Genomic DNA, 23,409 nt, shown 5'->3' on the forward strand with positions numbered 1-23,409 from the left:
AATTAGACACTTCGCTCAAGCTCAATCTCTTATTGGATATAGACAACTTTTACTTTTAATATTGTCAGCTTTTTAATAATTTATTAGGACCAAGTGCCTAAGAAAAATAACACCTTATTAAAGTTAATGAGCTTTGTGGGATGTTACGGGCTGCTAACAAATACCCATCACTGTCTTGAAGTAAGGCTCCATTAGTTTCAGAAATGTGGTGCTGAGAGCACCAGTCTCATTTCAGAGTTGACTTGAATACAAATCCATGGCCTTGGATGTCTGGTACTACAAAATGGTTCCATCATGTTCCAATAGCTCTTATGTGAAAACCAGAATACTAGCAAACATTTAAATCCTACCCTTAAAAAGACTGCAATATTTTCAACCATAGAACTCTTACTCCACTAGTAATGGATCATGGATAATGTTATGAAAGTTTACTACAATATTTCCATACCCTGTTCGGAATTTTCCATTATAAAATGCATTTACTTTGACATGGCTTCCCACTGTTCTCATCATGCTTTTTCTTCCTTCACCCCCATTTACAATGCTTTGACGAAGTACCACAGTCATTTATAAAGAGAACCACATTGTTGAAAAGCTCAAAACGGCAAAGAATTTACCTGAATGGTCTGGCAAGCATGGCTGCCGTTGTTGGTGAGGATGGCAGAGACAGCTTGCAGGATCTTGCCTGTGTCACCCCAGGACACCACCAGGCTGAACAGACAGGCACAGGAAAGTGCCGTCAGAGCCTGGCCCGTGGTGTCGCTCATCCCTGTACTTCGGATCGTTATCTCCAGCAAGAGATGGAACAAGGATTCTGGGAAGCAAAAGCAACCAAAAACGGAAAAACAAGAAGCTGGTTAGATCATAGTACAAGCAGGATTTATGCCTCTTTCCGGATGGATACTATCAGAAAGTTTTTCAAATGGTGCTTCATTCAAAGGAGACGTGTAAAAAATTCCTGTATAGTCAAATGACTGGTATCAGGCAATCAAACCTGCCACTTGATTAGTGTAAGAACCAGAAACATTGGGTTGAGAACATCGTACCTAGAACATCAGGGGGCTCAGTCTGGAAGCCTTCTGGCTGCTGGCCTTGTAGCATATCCAGCAGAGCCTGCAAGCTTCTCAGACACAGCAACGGATGGGAAAACCTTGTCTCCTTTATCAGCTCAAACACCCCACACAGACCAATCCCAATAATCTGGAGGAGGAAAAAAAAAATGTTTCCAAACATCAAACCATATCTCTCTAGTGGTAAAGAAAATGAAAGGCACCATCATTTCTTTATCAGCTAAATCAAATTTAAATGTTACAGCCGTACGGTAAAGCATGCTTCACAAGACACAAATATGAAAGGCTGAACATACGCCATTTGCTAAATCAAATAGATTTGTCAGATTTAATTGGCATATTCTGCTAATTCTAGATATATCCAAGAAATGCTTTGCAATAATGGTTTACATGTGAAGGTCTACACTTCTAGGTAAGTAATAACGTTACTGTAACGGCTGTCTTTGGCGTAATGTTTGCATGTTAAGGCTGCTTTTTCTGTATTTATTCAATATTTGTGCTCAATAACTGCAGAATCTGGGGCCACTGTCTTATCAGCTTTGATTAGTGCAAACTTTCAGCTGTCAGTGTAGAAATATTTCTTATTAAACAGTTCCAGAAAGGCTTGCTGTTTTAAAGTTGTCATTCTGACAGCAGATTATTTTTAAAGTACAGAAGCACCAAGGTCTCAAGAAAACACGAGACTTTCATTCTTAAGCGAAGCTTCCCGTTTAAAACAATTTCAAGCCCAGCTGCATGCAGGTATAACAAGCATACCTACTGTATATCATAAGAGCTGTTCCAACTAGAATTTGGAATAAAAAAAACAATTGAGGAAATGATTCCATTCTGCTGTCAGTAAGAAAAATATTTTCTTTTACTTTATAATCTCCATATATTCAAAGCTGACAGACAATGCTTCTGACCACAAGCCCTCCTGACAACTAAACAGGATAAAGATCTCCAAGTGATATTCCCTACTTTTAATAACTAAATATTTCAACATCAATAAAAGCAAACAACAGAAACCACAAGGAAGAGAGCTTATAATCATGTTAGCAGTCAGAGCTACCATGGGTAATACTACCAATACCTTTTTGACTAATGCTAAGGTATATTTACCAAAATCATCCAAGAATTAATCAGATCTGTGAGAACTAAGTCAAAACCTAAATAGAAGAGTATTGACTAAGCTGTTAAGTAGTGTATGAGCAATCCTTGAGAGGTGTCCCTTGAGGGCCACGGGAGATGGCACACTGACCTTCGGCAGTTTAACCGGTGGCTCTCTGGACTCCTCCTCCTCGTCGCTGTCCGAGTCCCCGCTCTGCACCGAGTTCTTGGAAGCCAAAGCCAGAGAAGTCTCTTTTTGCTGCCATTCCAACACACAATGGCGGACATTGCAGTACACATTGAATGCAGATGGGTTGCTGTGCAGTTTGATATCCGGCACAGAGAAGGCTCCTTCCAGATTCTCGCTCTGTAAAGGAAGAACCATAGTCATTAGAGAGGAAGCAAGTCACCAGACTGCACTCCACGCTCCATGCTCCCCACCAAATGTAATCAGTGCTGTGCATGTGCAGAGCAATACATTTTTAAAGCCAAGGACATTATTGATTTCTGAATGACAGAGAATGGGATTTGTGCTTTAGTATGTTACTCTGGTTTCAGGATACAGAATTACCCTGTATATACAGATACATTTATAATTAAATGCCATCCATATACAGCAAAGACTTTATATATATGGATGCAGATATAAAAAACAATCAAATAATATTTGTTTTATGCTTCTGTTGAAGATCCTTGGAGCACATTCTGCCTACAAATTCCTACTAACATTATTCTGTTTACTTAAAAGAGAACCGCAACGCCATTTTATACTTTGGGGTTAGAAAGAATCGGCATTGATGAATGAATTATAAACCATAATTAAAGTCAAATGTACACAGTAGTGTGTAAAACCTCAAAATTTACATCACAAAACAGCATTAAACTTTAACAATAAAATAATCAAATTTCCGTGTGTGCGGAGCACCATATTCTGCGTTTCAGAACGACGCAACAGTACTGTACTGTAGCGGCCCTATTACATTATAAATAAGCAGGCTTGTGAATACATCTCTTTTAACCCAACAGAAATATTGCTCTCGACTTTGAGAATGTTTTGCCAGAAATACAACTTTCTTGTTAACCCTGCATCAAGAACCTGTTAGAACATTTCTGCATTGAAATGTCTGCTGCATCACGTTAACCTGTGGTGAGACCGTGGGTTGCAACAACATGGTTGCCATACAGTACTTTCACAAAGTTCACGATTTAGTGCTTAATTTGGAACTTATACATTTTTTCCCAATATGGCCAATTAATTTATTTTGTCGAGATTTAATAACCGGTCTGAGAAATTGGGCCTGCAGTTCCCCTATGAACACTTTTTTGCTTCAGCTGCTGAGTTTTGTTTTTATTAATGGGCTTTTTTTTAAAAAAGACAACACATAATTTTATACCCTGATCACACACAGTAAAAACAGCAGGGGCCAACGTACACATTCACACATTATAAGACAATAAGGTCAACCCCCTGCTTACAACCGAAGTCAAACATGATATGTAGAGTATGTGAGTAAGGCCTACCCAGAAGGCCATTCCCCTGGCCTTTTGGAGAGGTCAATCAATACAGTACAACTCAACTGTGGCACTGTAGGAACAGCCAGATGTCAATTCGGTGGAATGCTAGAACCTCTGAAGTTCACTAGCCACAGACCAGTAGAATCTTGCCACAGCCATGGAGAGAAAGAACAACATGGACAAGCTATCAAAAACCAATACCAGGACATGTGGTGTGCAGATCATTCTTTAGGCAAAAAAAAAGTTTTCCTCTTGCCTCATTTTTCTCTCGACCTTATGCATTTTTAGCTCATGCAATCTTCTTAGACTGTGACAAATAGTCAAATATGTAAAACATGAAAACATTTTCAAAATAGTTCATTCCCACTCTCCGTTCTGAAAATATATTTGATAGAAAAGAGTGAAAACATTAATTTTTAAATGGCTTTTTTCAACTCATAGGTCCAAGACAAAAATTCCCCCTGTACTGCTGTAAATCAGCACACAACTCTTCCATTTCACTGTGGAAAATATAACCCTAATGAAAATACAAAATATTACCCCAATTTAAAAAAAATTACAAAGACATAAGAAAATTAGAAAATGTACCACAGATGTCAAATCGCTGGACAAGGGACGATCCAAACAATTAAGGCATCTGACAATGGACAGGTTACTTAAAAAATTAGCAGACCAAATCAAAAGGATTCATATGCTTATAATCCAGGTATCAGACTACACCCAGTAAACCTAGGCCTCAGACAAAGAAATGTAATCCATTTTAATTTATAAAAAACAAAAAAATGTAAATAAAAGCAGCAATTAAGTATTATTGCTATTCTTAATACACATGAAAACACTTAATTAAAAATACTCAAATCTGCCTCTGTTGGAAAACAGCAAAATACTGTATTCAGCAGTTTTGCACAAGAGGTAAATTTCCCACTATGCTAATAATCTCATTCTAAAATGAGACACTGTCAGTTTAGATAAGGACACAGACTTCAATTTCTTTCCTTTCCAGTGAGTTCAGATCTTGTGTTAAAGAAATGAAACTACACATTTCCTGACCTCATGCAAATCTTTTTTACAGATGGTCAACCATTATTGTCAGGTATAAGAGACTTAACTGATGCCTACATTAAATTGCAAATTAAGAATTGGGCAATTCACTGCAATCTAATCTAGAAATTCTAATAGCAATTTTGATAGAGTCCTGCTAATCCTGCAAGCGCAGCGGCAGATCATGGCTACTATTTGGAGTTTCACTAAGCAGAGATGCAAAAAACAAAATGAGGATTTGGACTTTTGCAGTTAAGTAATTAAAAAGATGAGGAGGAAGTAATGTGTTGGGTAAATATCAGTCAAATACATGCAATACAGACAATGAACTTACACTTGATAATATACCATCAAGCATTACCTGTCACTTTATTTTGAAACGAAACTTAATTTTAAATTCATGCCTGGCTTACACTTTTACACAGTAAGCTGTGGTTTTGTATAGCACGCATCCTGGCACAAGTTGTTAGACGCACACCTCAAACCCAAGAAAACACTAAGGCTGTATCTTCATCTGCCACTGACAGCCATTTGTAAGTAAGCCACAACCTGGCTGCAAATACCCAAAAAAAATTATTTATCTGAATGTGGATTAGGCTATATAAGAAATTAAAACATCCTTTATTTCTACTTATTTGATGGTTGGTATAAACTGTATTGTATAATATACTGTAATCATACTAGACTGCATCAACTGCAACATGATGCGAACTTTCAAAGCCAGATGCCCTGCTTTTCATGACTATGTGAAATCTGTTTGGTCAATCACATTCATCTTCACACAAATCTCCATGTACAGTATGCTGTCACAAAGTACAACAGGAATTTAAATCCTTCCTTCAGTGCAAGAACTCCATCCTGCAAGGACAAGATCTGGAACAAGTTCAATTTAAATTTACAGCTCTTGTTTTTTTACAGGTTTTACAGCAAAATCCTCTGCCAAAAACCTTAATATGAAGTCTTATTAAAGAGCCCAGAAAGCAAAACCAAAAACATACAGCAGAAAACATCTGAATGCATTAATAATAGATAATGATGATATTAAGATTTAAATCTGAGGTCAAGATACAGTTGCAGTTGATGCTAAAGGAGTTCATATTGTTACCGCTTGGAGGAGTTCAATTGTACCCATTTGCAAATAATAAATGTTGCACCTGGTCTGGGGTCTTGTTGCTTCTATACTGGAGTCCCAGAATCCTCTTCTGCAGACTAATCTGTTCAACAATCTATCCTCCCCAGCTCTTCCAAAATCCCGCTGCTGTGTGGTATTCTCTCTCACTGCTTCTCCTAGGCAACTGCTACCCCCGACTCTTCACTGACCCATCACTCTCATATTCAAGATTTTTATCCTTTCCTACTACTCCTTATGGGGGAGTTTCCATGTGCTTTTTACATTTGAATGATTATAGGATTTATATGAAGTAGGGGTAGGGGTGGCACAGTGTTTAACACTGCTGCCTCGGAGCACAAGAGCCCTGGGTTCAATCTAGGATCTGTGGTGCTATGCGCATGGACTTTGTATGTTCTCCCCATGTTCATGTTGGTTTCCACTGGGTGCTCTGGTTTCCTCCCACAGCCCAGAAGACATACTGGTATGTTAACTTTTTTCTGACAAAACGGCCCTGATGCAAGTGTGTCTGTGGGTGCCCTGTGATTGGGAGCTCGCCTTGCGTCTGTTGCCTGCCGGGACAGGCTCAGGCCCCCATACTACCCTGAAACTTAAGTTTAGAAATCATACAGACTAAAAAGGAAAGTTGGGGGCTTATATGCAAATCAGCCATATGCACATACGTAGAGTAGTTATGCCATTTTTGTGCCAACAGTCAGTAAAATGTGATTTCCACAGCAAGCATGAACAAGTGACAATCACACTTTGACATGAATAACGCATTTAAAAGAAGATGTAATAAAGTTTGAATCTGCTTTGTCTGGTCATTTAGAACACTTCTTTTACTAAATTTGCCTAAATATGTCACGAGAGAGTAATGAATTTCCTAATTATTAGCCTGAAATTTTGAACAACAGAACAAATAGATAATTCAGAGAGACAAGCTCCCCAAAAGCAGCTATTTTCAGATTCCCACGGGTGAAAATCAGCAGAGATTTAGAACTAGTGAGATCCGAGTGATACTCCATTCACCACGCATGCCCCGGAGAGTATTCACATTTTCATATGAAAAACACAATTCCATGCAGAAATGGGTTGTGGCACAAAGTAAACGTAATTAACGGTATTACTCTCTGTGGCGATTGTCCTGAATTTTTTCCCCAAATGTGTGCTTCACTACTCGCTGATAAAATAATCATGGAAGCTCATTCAATGACTCCTCCCCCAGCCCCATCATCCTTTTCACTCACACTCTTGGCTATAGCTTCCCTTGGTCTCCCTCACTGCGAACTATCGACAATTGCACATTAATATTGCAACAAACACAGTGAAAACGGCTTAATGTTCTTTAAGTTAATCTTTCCTAGAACGCTCCTTCACTTTCCTGTCTGTGCCTGTAATGGAAACACCAAGGAAGGACACTGATGGATTATAACTGTCTGGAAACGGAAGCAGCACAGTGGTAATGTGTCTGGTTCATATCACGAGATGATTGTGTAGATATAAAAAAGCAAAACAAAACTCTGACAATGCCAATGATAACATGGCGCAAACTGAGCTCCGGGACAATTTAAATTCAATTTGTAAACTCAGTTTCTACTTCAATGACAGCACAACATTAAAAAGCAATGTTAAAAGACTCTCGTGCAAATGAGAAAAGCAACAGTCATTAATAGTAGATTGTGCATTTTGAAAGCAGCCGATACCCTTAATCATGGAGTTCATACTTGGAAGGTTTGAAAGTCTGTCTCTGCACGTTAATGCTTCAGGACGTTGAACTTTCAAAATTCAAGCACCAGAAAATTATAGAGTGCAAAATGCAGCAACTTGAAAAACATGTCTCCAGTGCAAATCATGCTTCATATTTTTAACTTCAAATAAATTCCAGAGAAACGTTTTATAATTTATTTATTGTAAATAAAAAATACATAATCTCCCCGGTTTAACCCATTTTTATGAGATTAACCCATTCTTCAAGAAAATATTAATCAAGAACAAAGAGTTCAGAAATTCCCCAAGTACAGAAAATCTGAATTGAAAATTGCAAGTTTCATCACATCCTTGTTTTAAAGAAAACAAGGATGTAGCTTTGAGTTTTCTGAGCACCCACTGTGCCTCAGCTATTAAAGTTCTATTAACATATGTACCACAGTAAGTTTTATTTTCACCCCATCTAACAGAAATGAATTTGTTTTATAATAAGCATTGCAAATCTATTCTGTCACAGCAGAAATAAAAATCAGATAGCAGATGAGATTTTGAGGTTCTTGTCACTATGTAGATGTTAAAGAGCTCCAGCTTGACTTAATAAATACTGCTTCTTCCAATGTTATAACTTTAATCTGACAGAACCTAAGACTAAACCAGTCGTTTACAGTGTGTTGAAAGAGAAACTGTACTGCAGAACGTTTTAACTACTAATATAGAAACTGTTTGGGCTGGGGGAAAAGGCCTAGTAGTACCTAAACAATATGAAATAACAAGAGTACTCTCACATCACAAGCAGGAGAACTTGGTCATTAATCTTCTGAATAAGCTGAGTGAAAAGAAATTAAAACAAGTCTAAATTTTACCTGAAAAAGTGTTAAAAATGCAGTTGTACCTGGGATTTTTTTCTGTCTTACACTAGCAAATACTGCAACTTCATAATGCAAACATAAATGTTAGGAACAAAAAGAGGCTATTTAGCTGTTTTTTCTCAATGGATTGCAGCTTATTGATGTGAGGATCTCATCTAACCTTTTCTTGAGAATCTGCATCAATGATACGGCTAGATAGAGTATACTGGATAATTCTTTCTATAAAAAGGTTTCACTACTGCTTTTTCATTCCCAAATTTGCATTCAAATCCTTGTTACGCTATTGGCCTCTGGGCTAACTACCAGTATCTTGCAGGTTCTAATATTTTTTAATCAAACTCTTGCATTGTCTAATTTCTGGACTACAATGATTAAATTCCTCAATGCAGTGCCTGTCCAGGAAGGCTGATGTGCAGGTTTTCATTCCAGCTCAGCTCTTAGTGACCTAAATCAGATAATTAGTGGTTTAATGGGATCCATTTAACAACTTCTCCCAGCCTTTATGTTGCAGGTGCCTTAAAGTGCCCTAGAAGATCTGCAGACACCCCAGACCTCCAGGACGAAAACTGCCCATTTTGTAGGGCTTATAGTTAACCCTGTTGCTCTTCTTTTATCAAATTGCAAAGCAGTAATATAACTTTCTAAGACTGAGATGAAAACTATACTCAATATTCTAAATGAGACTTCAGCAGACTGTTCTATAATCTTAATGCAAGTTCTCCCAATTTATATTATACATAATTTACAATACCCAAACATCTTGTTCTTAAAGCCATTATTGATCCTAAAGGCTTTTGTATTGTCTTTATAAATACCCAAATCCTCCTTAGAAATTACTTCAAGATAAGGATCTCCGTACAAGCACATCCTTGTTACCTGTATGCAATATTCTGCAACTGATTTAACTGAATGTTATTCCTAATTATCAGCAGTTACTTTAGCTCCTGTAAATAAGTCATTGACAAATCTGTGGATGAACTATGGCAACCTAAAATAGATCCATGGGCAAAATTGTAGTAACCACTTTTTCATCTTTAGTAATGATACATCTTCTTGTATCATTATTTCAGGCTTATTCACCTCCAATTTACATCACAAAGTAGCCAAAAGTTCCAGGTATGCGCAGCACTATACTCCGAGATTCAGAACGAGGCAACAAAACTTCTGCTGACGTGAAGTGGCCTTCTGACATCGTAAACAAGCAGGCTTGTGAATACATCTCTTTAATCCATTAGAAATATTGCTTGTATCTTCAACACCGTTTTGCCACTGCTACTTACAGTAGTTAACTCTACATGCAGATCACGTTGGAACATTTCTGCACTTATTCACTTGTACATTACATTACTCCTTACAGTGACTTGCGAGCAGGAAGGGCTGCTTCACGTCTCAATTTTTGCAAACTCTCATTCTCGTCTCATGACGAGACCAGGGGTTTGCGACAACATGACAACTGGCAGTATTTTCACAAAGTTTACGATTTTGTGCTTAATTCGGAATTTGTAAAAATTTTGTGACATCGTCAATTCATTTATTTTGTTATCGGGATTGTGTAACCCATCTGAGAAATTGGAAGTGCAAGTAGGTCATGTCATTGTCCTTTTTCCAAACCTTGCAGTAGGATTACTGAAGTTACTACTGGTATATGCTGAAAATCTTCAACGCTGAAAACTGAACCACCTTTAATTTTCATTTCCTCTATCTAAAGAGGTGTTATAAATTGCTGGTTCAAAATGTATGGACCTCATATTACTCATACATCTAACTCAGATGCACTATTACAGTTGAATGATAGAACTGAACAAGTAAAATCAGTTCAGAGCATTTACTGAAAGATACTAGCTAACAGGGCTGCAGTCCCTGTATTACTCTTGCCTCAGTTTATTCAAAATTATTCAAAATCAGACAAGTTTCTTAAAAAGATAATAAAGTTTACAAACAAGAAGAAGCTATTTAGCCCATCAAGCTCATTTGGTTATTAAAAGCTAATCACATCCAACAATTTCTTGAAATTGCTGATGGTGTCAGCTTTGACAAGATGGCTGGATAGTTTGCTTCAGACTTCACCAAGCCTTTAAGTAACATTGTAAATCCGGTCATCCATTTGAAATGTACATTCCCTTATTTTGTGACTTCATGTTTCACTATTGATTCTGAAGGAGGTCATATGGTTGACTTTGCCAATGCCTATAAGGATTCTGAAATCTTGAAACAGATTCCCGTTGAGTCTTTTCTTTTCAAGGCTAAAAGGATTTAGATCTTTCAACCGGTTAGTGCAGTACATTTCTTTGAGCCCAGGAATGACCCCTTTTATCGCTGGATAGAGTTCAGAGCAGAAATTATTTTTGTATTGTGGTGACCAAAACTAAACAATGTTTTAAATGGGGAGTTACGAGTGTACAACTTAAACATAATATCCCTTAATATAAATTCTACAATCTCAACTATATATCCTAATGCCGATTCCTCATATTCAAGAACTACAAAGGTTGACAGACACCTACGTCTTTTACATAAGTAGCTTATTTAATCTTATTCTTATTTTTTACTTGTAGTTTACATTTTTGGTACCTGCATGTAATATTTTGCACTACTGTCTACCAAGTACTGAATTTTATTCAATATCTTTTTGAATTTCTATTGCAGTTCAAAAGGTATTTTGAGCATTTGCCAATATTCATATAAGGCCCATCCTTAACATAAGGCATATTGTTAATTCTTATATTTCTAATGCATTAACATACTCATTCAATACATGTTATTCCCTTTTCATCCTCTACAATTATTCACTGTATGCTTTATGTACTTTGTCTTTACTGTACATTCGGTCTGGTGTTTCATTGCCTCTCCCACTTTTCACTTCTCCCTGGACTCCTAATGACTAGATTAACTGTTCACTTATTTGGCCTACAGTACATTACCACTAGTTTTACACATTGGTTTTACACAGCGGTCCACTGTTTGCGTTCACATGACGACGCTTTAATCCTGCCTTTGGCAAATTCCATTTCCCGATTTAAAACACAAAACATCTGCTTATTACAAAGCAGGGCGAGCTGGTTATCACTTCCCCATTACAGTGAGGGCTCCCTCTCTGTCTCAAGCACAGTCCACAGGTTATGCCAATCACTAATTCCAGAGCTTGTTTAAATTGTTTCAATCTTCCATTTTAGTTTACATATATATGGTTTTACCTGCATTATTCTATTCAACAGAACAGAGATTTCCATAGCATTTAACCACAACTCCATTATTTAAACTAATTCTCCTTTAAAAAGTGCTGCTATGTCCAATGGACAATAAAAAAATATAGCTAAAGTTGGAAGCAGTGAAGATGCAATTGCTGCTAATTGTCTTTTGAAGAGAGGTATGTCACTGCAAAATAAACACTGAATAACTGCAACACTGATTATAGGTTACCTATCAAACCTGACAGACTGCAGCCCTCCAGGACCAGGCATTATGTATGCCCCTGTTCCTTAGGTGTGTGGTCCTTAGGGTGCTTGGTATTTTAAACTGCTGGTCCTGCAGAATGTGATTTAGTTTAGGTCTCATTCTTTGAAGTTAAATTGCTAATTCACCCCTCAGCACCTCACACTATTGCATTAAATTGTTTTAAAAATATGAGCTTCTTGCTGAAGAGGTTCAGTTACATTTCTGTCCAGTATCAAACAGCGACATTTAGCATTGTAGAGGCAGAATGATGTTTTTATTACCAAAACACAAAAATTTAACACTTTCTTTAAAAAGGGGGCACAATTTCAACCTGTTATGTAAAACATCCTGCATTTAAAACTAACGAAACTCATAATAATGTTTTGTATGTTATTCAGTATTAATCTGTACTAACTTACATTCTTGATTTTTGAGGAACATTTTTTAAAATTAAACTATATCAGAACTCTTATGGTTGTGACAAATATTCTTTTTGGATGGCACCTGTCTATAACACTTGATTCAAACACTAAAAAGACCATATTTTAATCAAATAAAATTAGACCAGAGCAAAACCGCAGTAAAAATGTTTCGCAGACAAATGTCTTTCAGTCTGCCTTACCTTTATTAAAGGCAAATTTGTAGATCATCTGTGATTTACATATTAAGTTGAGAAATGTCATATACTACAATATTTCCTTAACTACTGGCATACCCTTAAATTTGTGTTTTGATATTTTAATACATTACCCACAGAGACAAGCTTCACAAACACTTGACTTACCTTTGTTCTTGATTTAACTTTTGATTTGGCCTTCTGTTTTCTTTTCAGCTTCTTCTTGCTTAGTGCTTTCTTGCCCCTGATGTAACAAAAGAAAACACTGTTAAAACCTCCACCTTTCCCAAAAATATTTTATTTTAATACATAACAGGACATAACATAAGGCAACAAGGCAATCTTAAATGCAAACATCAGACAGCTGTTCTGGAAAACACCTGGATTTCTGAACATCAGAATGTATATAAAACTAGTAATTCTGTAACAAAAAAAACTGAAAGGAAAAAACAACACATTATTGTTACAATGCTGAAGTTGCCTTTGAAGCCTAATGGGTCAGCATCACGGAGAGTTGCAGCTGCATAGCAATACACCTCGCACACCAGCTGGCACTGGTTGATTAAATACAGGCCTTATGCCACCAAGGCAAGTCTTCAAAAACATTCACACCACAGAATGCCTTTCAGAACCCAAACTGCAGTAACATCTGTCTTTAGTAAAGGAATGACTTTCAGATGGATGTTTGATGAAGTTCTAAGAATTTCTCAAATGTTATTGTGCATCTCCTAACAAAATAAAATGCCTACTTTTTTTTTTTACACACTCAATTTTTATATGACCACAGTCTCAAAACCCTAGAGCTCAGAGAGCACCGCAATGTGGTGAAAATGAACCTGGTACCCTTTAACTGACCGAATTAGATGTGATCTGAAATTAAGAAAATTGATTTCTCAGTGCTTTCTTTCCTTATGTCTTGGAAGCCAATGAAATACTGTAACAGCTATAGCAGAATAAAAAATCCCTACGTCATTTAATTGAATAGCACAAAAGAAGGAAGATTTTTTCTGTATAACTTTGCACTGAAAGTTAAATGGGTTTAGGGGAATGTCCCTGACTCACAGACTGAAGAAACAGAAATGTTTTAGTCTTGTGCCTTTGTAGTCTTCTCTATTCGTGATACAAGAATCAAAGGCAGTGATAAAATTAATTTGTTGGATTTCGTCAAAAATAACAGTGAATCAGAGGGCACAATTTGTATTGGAAGTTAAAGTTTAAAACTGAGAAGAGAAACCACTTTATCCTAAGAGTTGTAGGAGGATGGAACAAGCCAACTTGCCTTGGCGATAAATGTGACAGACTGGCTTATTTAAAAAAAAAATAATAGAAAACCAAATGGGCTAGAGAGGCTAAATGAGCCTCTCTATGTAATGTTCATTATTAACAAGTATGTAATTACTAATATGTACTGTCATAGCTGAGTAAATTAACTCAAACCAATTGTCGTAGATCTCATATATTTAAGGGACCATTTCAGTTTGTAAACAGGAGCATATATTTAATAACATTTCAATAAAGATTTCATAAAGCCACAACACCACAAGATTATGTGCCTCAGAACCACTCGATGGTGTTGCACAACACTGCAAAAATATACCGCATGCTTCTTCTCCTGCAAAAACCATGAGTCACTGGACAGTCGCACTCTATTTTCCTGTGCTCTGGATTTGGTTTTGCTTTACAAAACCTTTGAGATTAACAATGCCAAAACTATTTAAAACAGGACTACAAGTGAATTACTGAATGGCCTTAAAAATTCAAACCGCCTTCTACAATAATAAGCAAATTAAGGATCAGAAACCTGTTATTTCAGAAATATCAGGAAAAAGAAATAATGAGAACTACTTGATAAGTCATACACAATGAAGAGCTAAGCAAGCGACAGGCAGGCAATGATTTCAACAAAGACTGAATCAATTTTGAATTATGAGGTTTCCTTGAAAATAAAAAGCTTCAAAAGCTTGCCACAATTTTAAATTTGCCCACATAAGTAGATCTCTTTACTGTGGAAGCCCATCTTCGCATGAGATGTGGAACAACCAAAGCCCTTTGCATTCATAAGACATGTCCCTTCAACAGACAGACACTGACTGGAGATTTCAACCAAAGGCATCCTAAACAAATCTTGATCCTTGATACAAGACTAATGCTAATAAAGCAAATAGACACGCCATCTAGAAATATCAAGGTTTTTGTGTCGTATGGCAACGTAATTCCTCCTTGTAGCATAACCACTTAAACAAGGCCATAGAATTGAACAGCAGTAAAGGGCAATCCATTTTACAGACAGTCAAATGTGATTAACATATCCCATTCTGCATCTTTTGAATGATGACCCTGGAAAACGGGCTGCGGTGAGGTATGCGTTCACAATCATAAATCCTGTCCACTGCAACACAGTCACAACTAATTCGAGAATGGGGCTTTTTTGGCGATGGTTTTACACGTTAGGTAAAATAAATGCCCGTTTTGAAGTACCACAGCGTGATACTAAAACACTCAAGGTTTACATCATGAAGGATTCCAGAACTGGCCTAGCTAGACTACAAAATGAGTCAGGTCTGAGTCATGTCCTGTTTAGAGGTATAGGGGAGTATGGCTCAGAACACTGGTTTAAAAAAAAGAATATGTTCCTTAATTCCTTTTTTAATTTTGCACAACTACGTAAATAAATGCATCTAAAAAGGAAGTCCGCTTTTTGCTGTAACAGAATATACTGTCCTCTGAAGATTACAAAATTAACATCGTATGAGGTTTAGCCCTCAGTTAATTTAACAATGTGATCACTAATTATAACACAATACATTCAGAAATGCACTGAACGCTAACTGAATACAAATACATAAATGGAAAGATTTCATTATTTCTCTTATGCGAAACTGAATACTACATTACAGGAATGTCCTTGAAAGGGTACAATGGATCAACAACAAATGCATTACTGTCCATTAAAGAAATTGCTCACCTAAAAATGAAACAAAATCATCATGCATTCAGTGCCGTGTTACACTGTTAATCCACCACTAGAAAAATATAAAAGATTAGCACAACAGGCACAAATCAGTTCAGCCTCTACACGGTAGGCTGTGCTACCAGAACCTATTACAAAACAACTCAATAGCCCTAAACCTAATCTTAGTTCACAATATATAGAACACAACTTAATACGTTGTAACTATCAAACATCTCAGGGGTCCGGTTTGGGTGAAATATTTAAATTCCTGTGGCAATTTTAACCGGATAAGGGTTTTTTAAATAAGCTGTTCCATTTACAATATTTGGACAGCATAATTACAGTCCATGGTAGGTTAAAGGGTGTTCCACAAAGCCTGTATACTGGCATAATAAAATCCGAAGCATCCTAAAAACAGCATAACCAACACAGAAACACGTTTTATAGCCATGACTAAATAATGCATCCTAAAAGCTGACGTGTAAACCTTTTGATCATCTTCACTAATTTCTGAGCCATATAAAACCGGCCCTGGGGTTACTACGTGTTTGTGTTTATGCGTTTGCCTTGAGATGGACTGTCATCCCATTCTGGGTGTATCCCATCGTGAACCCACTGCTTGCCAAGATATGCTCCAGCTCCCCTGTGACCCTGAATTTGATGAAGAAGTCAGAAAATGGATGGATGGTACCTTTTTATGCGTCAGTGTTAAGACAGTCAAATATCACAGTTATTAAGAAGGCTATTTGTTTGATCTCTTTAAAGCACTGCCTGTTGGAGTTCTATCAACAAAGGTTTGTGTTGTGGCTCTGCTAATCATACTGTACTTCTGCTTCTAAAGGTATTACAGTATATCATGCAATTAGGAAAATAGTGTGATATTATAAGCAAATGTCAACATATTCAGAATTGGCATGTTCCATGACCACTCCTGTTCACTTGTATTTCCTCTATTACTGTAATAAGACATTTTAAGTATTGTAGAGCTGTTTAGCCACTCCCAATTCATGCAATAATTACACCCTCTCTCATTTTCAACCACAGTCGCATCCAATGGCTCCACATCTTCAATGGCATCCGGACCATCAATCACAGTGTCCAAATGATAAAAGTCAGAACAATAACTCACTGTTTGATGGCACAATATCTGGATTTAGTTTACGAAGATTTTGAAAACGTGGCTTTAAATGAAGGGAGTTTTTACGATGATAACACTTTCTCCGATTTCTCAGAAATGTGTCTTACATCATGTTTTGCACTAAAAAACTTACAAAAACACAAACACTACAAACAAACACTAATTTACATAACATAAATCTACTCAAATTCATTTCACACTACTCCTACAGGTCTCCACACCCTAGCACTCCTCCCACAATTACACCAGGCCCATATAATTGCACATTACCCCTTCATTTTCACAAATAACCACTGCTTGTACTTCCCCATAAACCAATAATCATTTACTGTGAACTCATCATGATTGAGCAGTTTGACTGAATATGGATAAATAATTCCTATTAAATGTCAATCCGAAGGCATGAGTTGATATTCTTCATGTAGAACATGAGGAATCAGGGGAGATGACAGTCTCAAAATACTCATCATATAGTCAGTCTGAAAACTCAGCTCAAGCTGCCCCCTATCTTAGAACACATCCTCTAGAGGCTTTTGTTGCACAGAAAGTGATATACCAGCCGGTTATTCCATACTGCATGACACCTGGTATCACAGAACTGAACAACATGGACAGAATCTGACTAATAGCACCAAAAACGTGTAACCTGTGAAAAACGTAGATTTACTTTTGTACTTCATTACAAATAAATGTAACGTGTGCCTTCAAAGACACTGTTTTCCGCAAATAATACCCAGGCTTTAGAGACGCACCTATTTTTAACCAAAAAAAGTGCAAAGTAAGAGCTCTTAATCCTTAGAATACTCAGTTCTCCAGAGTGGTAGTCATTCTTTCTCTTAATTTAGAGTAACTCAATAAAGTGGAAAAAGATATGCTTTAGGTCTATTGTGTTGACATGTCTGTATCTTTATTTTCAATAATAACGTACTGTTCTCAGCCTTAATTCAAATACTGTTTAAATGTGTATTTCCACCAGAGATGTGCAGAGACCTTTTGGTGGGCAGTGGCTCAGAAGGTGACAAGGGGCCCTTTCCGGGGCAGGATCTGTTACAGAGTATCCTGGACACTAATCAGCACCCGCTTGTATTTCTGTGTTTCTTTTAATTTCACAGGAACTTTGGATTTGACTTCAATGGCATTATAATATTCACAACCTTGGCAAAAAAAAAGGTTGTCCATATTTGCTGATTATGTTTGATTAACAGACAAGATATTACTACATTTTCTTAAGGAAATCTCAAGTCTAGCTAGCCAGGTAGCCATGCAGACAATAGCGTGGCGAGTTCGTCGGCTTGCAAATTTAGAATAGGTGCGTGGAAATAGTCTGTCTTAAACAGAAAGTTCTCAATCAGACAGCCTTGGTGTGTTACTTTTGTACCATCCTTCAAAAAAATCTGTGTATCTTCTCACCGTTCAAAAATGGTGATCACACCCTCCACAGGTGTAAGTAGCCTACGTTGCTTATCACTGCTTTTTTCTCCGCTTTTTACAATGAACAGGAGGCGGGCACTTGTGCTCGGAAGAGATCAGCTAGGTGCAACTTCTTTCTAACGGGAGATCCATACTAGATACAGAAGCAGAATCATCAAGTGGCAAAAAAAATATATAAATTGGTTGGACTTTTTCTACAAGCCAAAAACGGGCACTTGGGCCCATGAGGGCAGAGGGGCAGGGGCTTGAGCCACTGTAGCCACCCTGCTCTGTACGTCACCGATTTCCACTTGAGTGAATGGGAGGTCTCCTACACAGATCACAAGCATAGCATAACCCGTTATTAACAGGGCGAGCTCTCCCCATGATGTGGACAAATACGTTAAAATTCATAAGAATTTAAAAGTGGTTCAAAACAACTGGAGGCCATTTAGCCCATCTAACATCTAGACAAGATGCCAGCTTATCAGCTTCAAAAACATGGCTGGGTAGCTTGTATCAAACGCTCACCACCCAAATGCTTCTGGAAATTCAAAAGAATCTTCCAGATCATTTGATTAATGTTTGGCTTTCATTTATAACACACATGCATCGGGGTATTAACACTGCATTCTGGTGTATTTTCATAAAGATTTATGGTTTCAACGCGTTCTGAAAATACTGTGAATAAGAGACTAATCTGAACTGTTTCACTATAAACCCTTTCTTCACGTGATATCCTGCCAGTGCTCCAAAAAAAAAAAAACCCTTAAAAGTACCAAAAGGAATCAAGCCAACCAAGAAGAAAGTTAAGTAACACTTTCAAAATACAAAAGTATAAATGTTTAAGTACAAACAAAATGTACTTAAAAGAGTGTATTTAAATGTCATTATGCTAAATATAGCAATTATCATCAGACTCAGACTCGGAGTTAATAGTCTTAGACCATGTAATATTCCTTTTAAATTAAACTTGTCCTAATTGATCTCACACTTCAATCCTGATTATTTCTATTATAATAAGTAATATCTGCCATGCAAAAGACGTCATCAGTCCAGACAGAGTAGCGACAACAAAACACAATACTCAAAAAAGAACTATAACTTTTTAACCTCGTGTTTACATCATGCGACCAATAAACGGAATCCTCAAGAGTGCGTTTAAATTGGCGACATGCAATAATAAATTATACCAACGAGCGTTGAAAAGGAACATGATGTAATTCCATTAAATTTCATTACCCTCATCCCTATAAGAATTGGTTAAGGGTAAGGTATTACTCATCCTTAGAAAAATTGGGCAAGATATCCACGAACGGCAAAATCAATAGAACACTTATGTAATGCACAATGGCCAAGTGCAAATTTAATACACTTGACAGGGCTTTTCAAAATAAAAACTCCTCATTCGTCTAGTTTTCCAAATGCGGTAGGGGTTTTATGAACTGATTCCACCTCATGCCAAAAACAGGTTTCTGAAAAGATACCACTTGCCTTGCGCAGTTCTGTTTAGCAACACATTACACTCGGGGTATAGCTATGCAATATTAAGAGGGAAAAAAACGGAAAAAAGCTCCACCCAAATACATGTTCTGCATTTGGCTGAAAATAAGGTGCAATTATATTACGATATACTCAGTGTTTGTCGTTATGCTTAAACGGTCCTGGAATGTAATTCATAAGGGGAAAAAAATGTTTTATACAGGAAAGAGGGGGGCTTAGAGAACTATTGAGGGTATGCTGTCATAAGCATCGTTTTTCACGTGATGATGTAGCAGTCATCTTGCGTACCGCTTATAACAAGAGCAATCGATTTTCTCTTTCCTTTCACTAAACCCCTGACCAGAGGCACACAACGGTATAAGGTGTGCTGGAAAAGCGATCTAACCTATTGGTAACGACGAGGATATGAATATACCGTAGCTTTCTCTTTCCATGGGACGGGGACTTTATATTCCCATTTGCCATCTGAAAAAAAAAAGGCCTCGTTTCATTTAATAGTAATAGAAACTGAAAGCTTCAAGCATTTCAAGGGGGTTGAACTAGAGCCTCCTGAATATGTTTTTGTAGTCTGCGCCCGATTCGTACGCTAAAAATACCACCGTGCGTTTTGAAAGAAACACATCCGTTTTTAAAGCCCCGGTTTAGTTGCACTTAGGTTTCCATTACATGAACTAATTCCAACATTGTAACCATTCTCTCCTGTCCCCGCATGGCTCCGTCACCGAAAACTGCTCTCATGAAAGCAATGTGCGAGGCAGGGCTGGGAACTCCGGCCCCATGATGTTGGGCCCACACGACTCAAACCGCGGGCACCTCGTCAAGACCGTCACAACCCGGAAGATGCTAATTACAACTGACAATTACACAGCACCGACCCAACACTTGTCATTTTGTAAAAGAGCTAATCACATTTGACATGACCACACACCTAAAACAGTGCAATACCGTGCAAAATAATACATTCAAAAAACAAGAGTAAAAAAAAAATGCATGCACAGTCAAAGCTAAGTAAATGGGAATTTAGCTGCACCCGAAAGGAGAGGTAGTCTAACCGCACACGAACGTATCCGACGATATATGTTCCAACATCAGAACTTACCTCCCCGGGTTTATCCCCTGCTCTTTGTCACTGATCGCTGCGGTGTAAATCCGCCGGTATCTTTCCGCCAAAGCTCTCCCCGAGAGGAGTAATTGGTACCGGCTCCGACAATCTGACTGGGTCCCGGGACTGGGGCACGAACCCATACTTGATCCAATCCCAGAAAAATCCGATCCGACTCCAGAACTGACCCCGACACCCAACCCCACGGGAGGAGTAGAGGAAGACAGCAGCCCACAGGCACCCGCTGCCGCAGCAGCACACATCATCCTATTTTGCAATAATTCATATATATTACCACGAAATCATTTATAAATAATTACTTCCCTCTGTCAACAAAAGCACAGTACATCTAGCGGATAAATCCTTTGAACACAGCGACAAAAAATTCATTACATCCACAAGCTCCAATTTGAACAGCATAAAATGTATATACACTCCCTGGTGCAAATGCGAAATACCCTTCCTTTTTAGTACGGTAATTCATTCATTGCCTCCGGGTTTTCAACATTTCAAGCCATATTGTCCTGTTGGGTCGGATGACAATTCCTATTATTTTTTAATTGCGTGCTATGTCGTCCTTTGTTTTCGTTTGCTCCTTGTGTTTTTCTTGACCCCGTACAGACTGCACCCTCAGTGCTGCCATCTTTGCTTCATCGTCCTTTCCTGCCTGCTGTCAGGCATGCTGGGATAGGTTTCTGTCCAGAACAACGTAGTAAAGGGTGTCGTTATTTCTAAGGGAGGCTGTCGATTTGCTGAGAGCCTGGAACACAGATGTTTTTCTTTAAACATGGAGTTTCTTGAAAATTAGAAAAAAAAAACACAAAACTGACATATTACAACTGCTAACCGGAAAAGTCATTACAACAGAAAAACGTTAGGTGATTAATATAATATGTCCCGGCATTATCTCGCACTTGAAACCTTCAGTTAAACTGCCTCCACCCCTCTCGCTGGAAGTAGTGGTAACAGTACTATGGAAACCACAATCATTTTTAATCATCAGCGAAATGTATCTTTAATTCTGCTATTCTTGTAATGAAAATTAGGCAATACAAAAGTTGTATCGTTTTTTTCTTATACTGCTGAGTGTGAAGTTCAAGTACCTTGAGGTCCACATTTAAGAAAATAATTTAAAAGCCTACAGATATTTTTTCCCTTATGCAAATTTAAAAAAGCCAGGTGCTGATGAATCTTTACGCCCAGAGAATACAAACACTACTCTGTATTTATCTCTGTTGCCACCCAACCTCATTAAGTACGGTATTAATAATATTAAGGTCTCCGAAGAAGATATCACGTCTAAATTACCAGTTCATGTCAGAGAGCTTTTCAGAGAGAACTAGTTGAATGTTGCCCAGATTGTAACCTGATCTTCAGGTTAGAACATAATGCAAATTTAGCAAAACAGTATTTAAATGACCCCGAGTCAATATCAGGTAGAAACCCAAGAATACGCTGCATCGGGTTCAATAACATTGAAATACAAAGGAAGAGGTAATGTGTTGAATTTGCCAGTAGGGTCAATGTTGAAATGTTGCATCAGACTGGTTTATTAATTTTCTCAGGGCCAATTCAACGATCAAGTTGTGAAATGGTTATGGATGTAGCAGTATTAATCATATCATTTATTTGCTTCTTAGTTAAATCTTCCCTCATCTCCTCATCTTCTGGATGAGAAGATTGCTTTACTTTTATATACTGACAAATTAAATTACAACATATCACTGTGTAACGCTGTTGTGTTTTTAAATGTGTACGTGTAACCAATATCGAGAGGTAAGAGTTCAGGCAATATCAGCTCACAGTAAAATAAAACGTCAGTAGGCCCCCTAGACTACTTGCTATTATATAATAAAAGTCTGGTAAATGTATTCACTGTATCACAAAACTCGATGCCGTATTTTGATATGCATATTTTTCGACAAATTACAAGAACATACATTGTCGTTACCAAAATACAGTAGTCGTTACTTCAGATGTCAATATGTCTGCAATACACAACTGTAGTCAAGCACGATATGTGCATAGCCTGATTATATTTACCTCTTTAAGTCGCGTTAATATTAATTATACACAGCGGTTTAAAAAGTTGTTTTATTCTTTAATCTTAACCGCTGCTGTAAGTACGTCTTCGGAATGTGTAAAAATGGCAAGTACTGTATTTTGGAAAGTCACCTTTTGGAAGAAATTGACTAGTAAGAAATATAACAGCAAAACAGTTCTTATCTGATCTCTGAATGAAAAATGTCCACATCTTTATGGTACAGACACCTCCCTTTTCGCTCAGATAACGTTTAGTCGTATTTCTAAAACGTAAACTTTAAACTAGTAACAGAACCAAACATTAATTTTCGTTAACATAGTTAAAATTTCACCAGGACAAGCAGACTTATTCTTTTCAGCTCTTTTACTTCTTTATGCAGAAAGACACCTTGAAAATTCCTGACTGAACCTTAAGTCGTTTTGATCTAACACTTGTTCTACTTAATGGGTATGTGGTGAGGAATTTGCTTTAAATATTACTAAATAACTAGCTTGTTTTTTTTCTCATCTAAAATGTCAACGTTGTTATACAGTAACTAGTGGGGGATTTGAGTAAATAGTTTGTGCTTATAATATACATATATTGCAACAAGTGATGCAAAATATGTCCTCACTATGGGGTTGTTTGTCCTTTCACTGATGCATTTTTTTATTTTGAGGAATTTGTAGGAACTGCTGGTGCTTCACAGCTCAGGATCCCGGGTTCAAAGTTTACATGTTCTCCTTTTAGTTCAAGTTCAAGTTCGAGTTCAAGTTTATTGTCATTATACTCATATACAGGTATATGGTATAGCGAAATGCAATTTA

At 37.4% G+C, this 23,409-nt stretch overlaps 1 protein-coding gene across 24 annotated transcripts in view; it reads right to left on the bottom strand.

The window, feature by feature from the left end:
- The window catches only part of mycbp2 (MYC binding protein 2), a 104,909-nt gene extending 82,158 nt beyond the window's left edge, over positions 1-22,751 (bottom strand). For all 24 annotated transcript variants that reach the window (XM_088601970.1, XM_088602068.1, XM_088601894.1 and 21 more), the window contains exons 1-6: positions 22,603-22,751; positions 20,557-21,355; positions 12,622-12,697; positions 2,311-2,526; positions 1,047-1,200; positions 618-814 (exon numbers count right to left, since the gene is read on the bottom strand). In XM_088601970.1, the coding sequence (XP_088458096.1) occupies positions 618-814; positions 1,047-1,200; positions 2,311-2,526; positions 12,622-12,697; positions 20,557-20,825 (912 nt within the window). In that variant the 5' untranslated portion in view covers positions 20,826-21,355; positions 22,603-22,751. The remainder of the gene's footprint in view (positions 1-617; positions 815-1,046; positions 1,201-2,310; positions 2,527-12,621; positions 12,698-20,556; positions 21,356-22,602) is intronic.
- Between the last annotated feature and the right edge of the window lie 658 nt (positions 22,752-23,409).

The sequence above is a fragment of the Lepisosteus platostomus genome, chromosome 2, assembly GCF_059453375.1.
Source record: "Lepisosteus platostomus isolate fLepPlt1 chromosome 2, fLepPlt1.hap1, whole genome shotgun sequence".
NCBI lineage: Eukaryota > Metazoa > Chordata > Actinopteri > Semionotiformes > Lepisosteidae > Lepisosteus > Lepisosteus platostomus.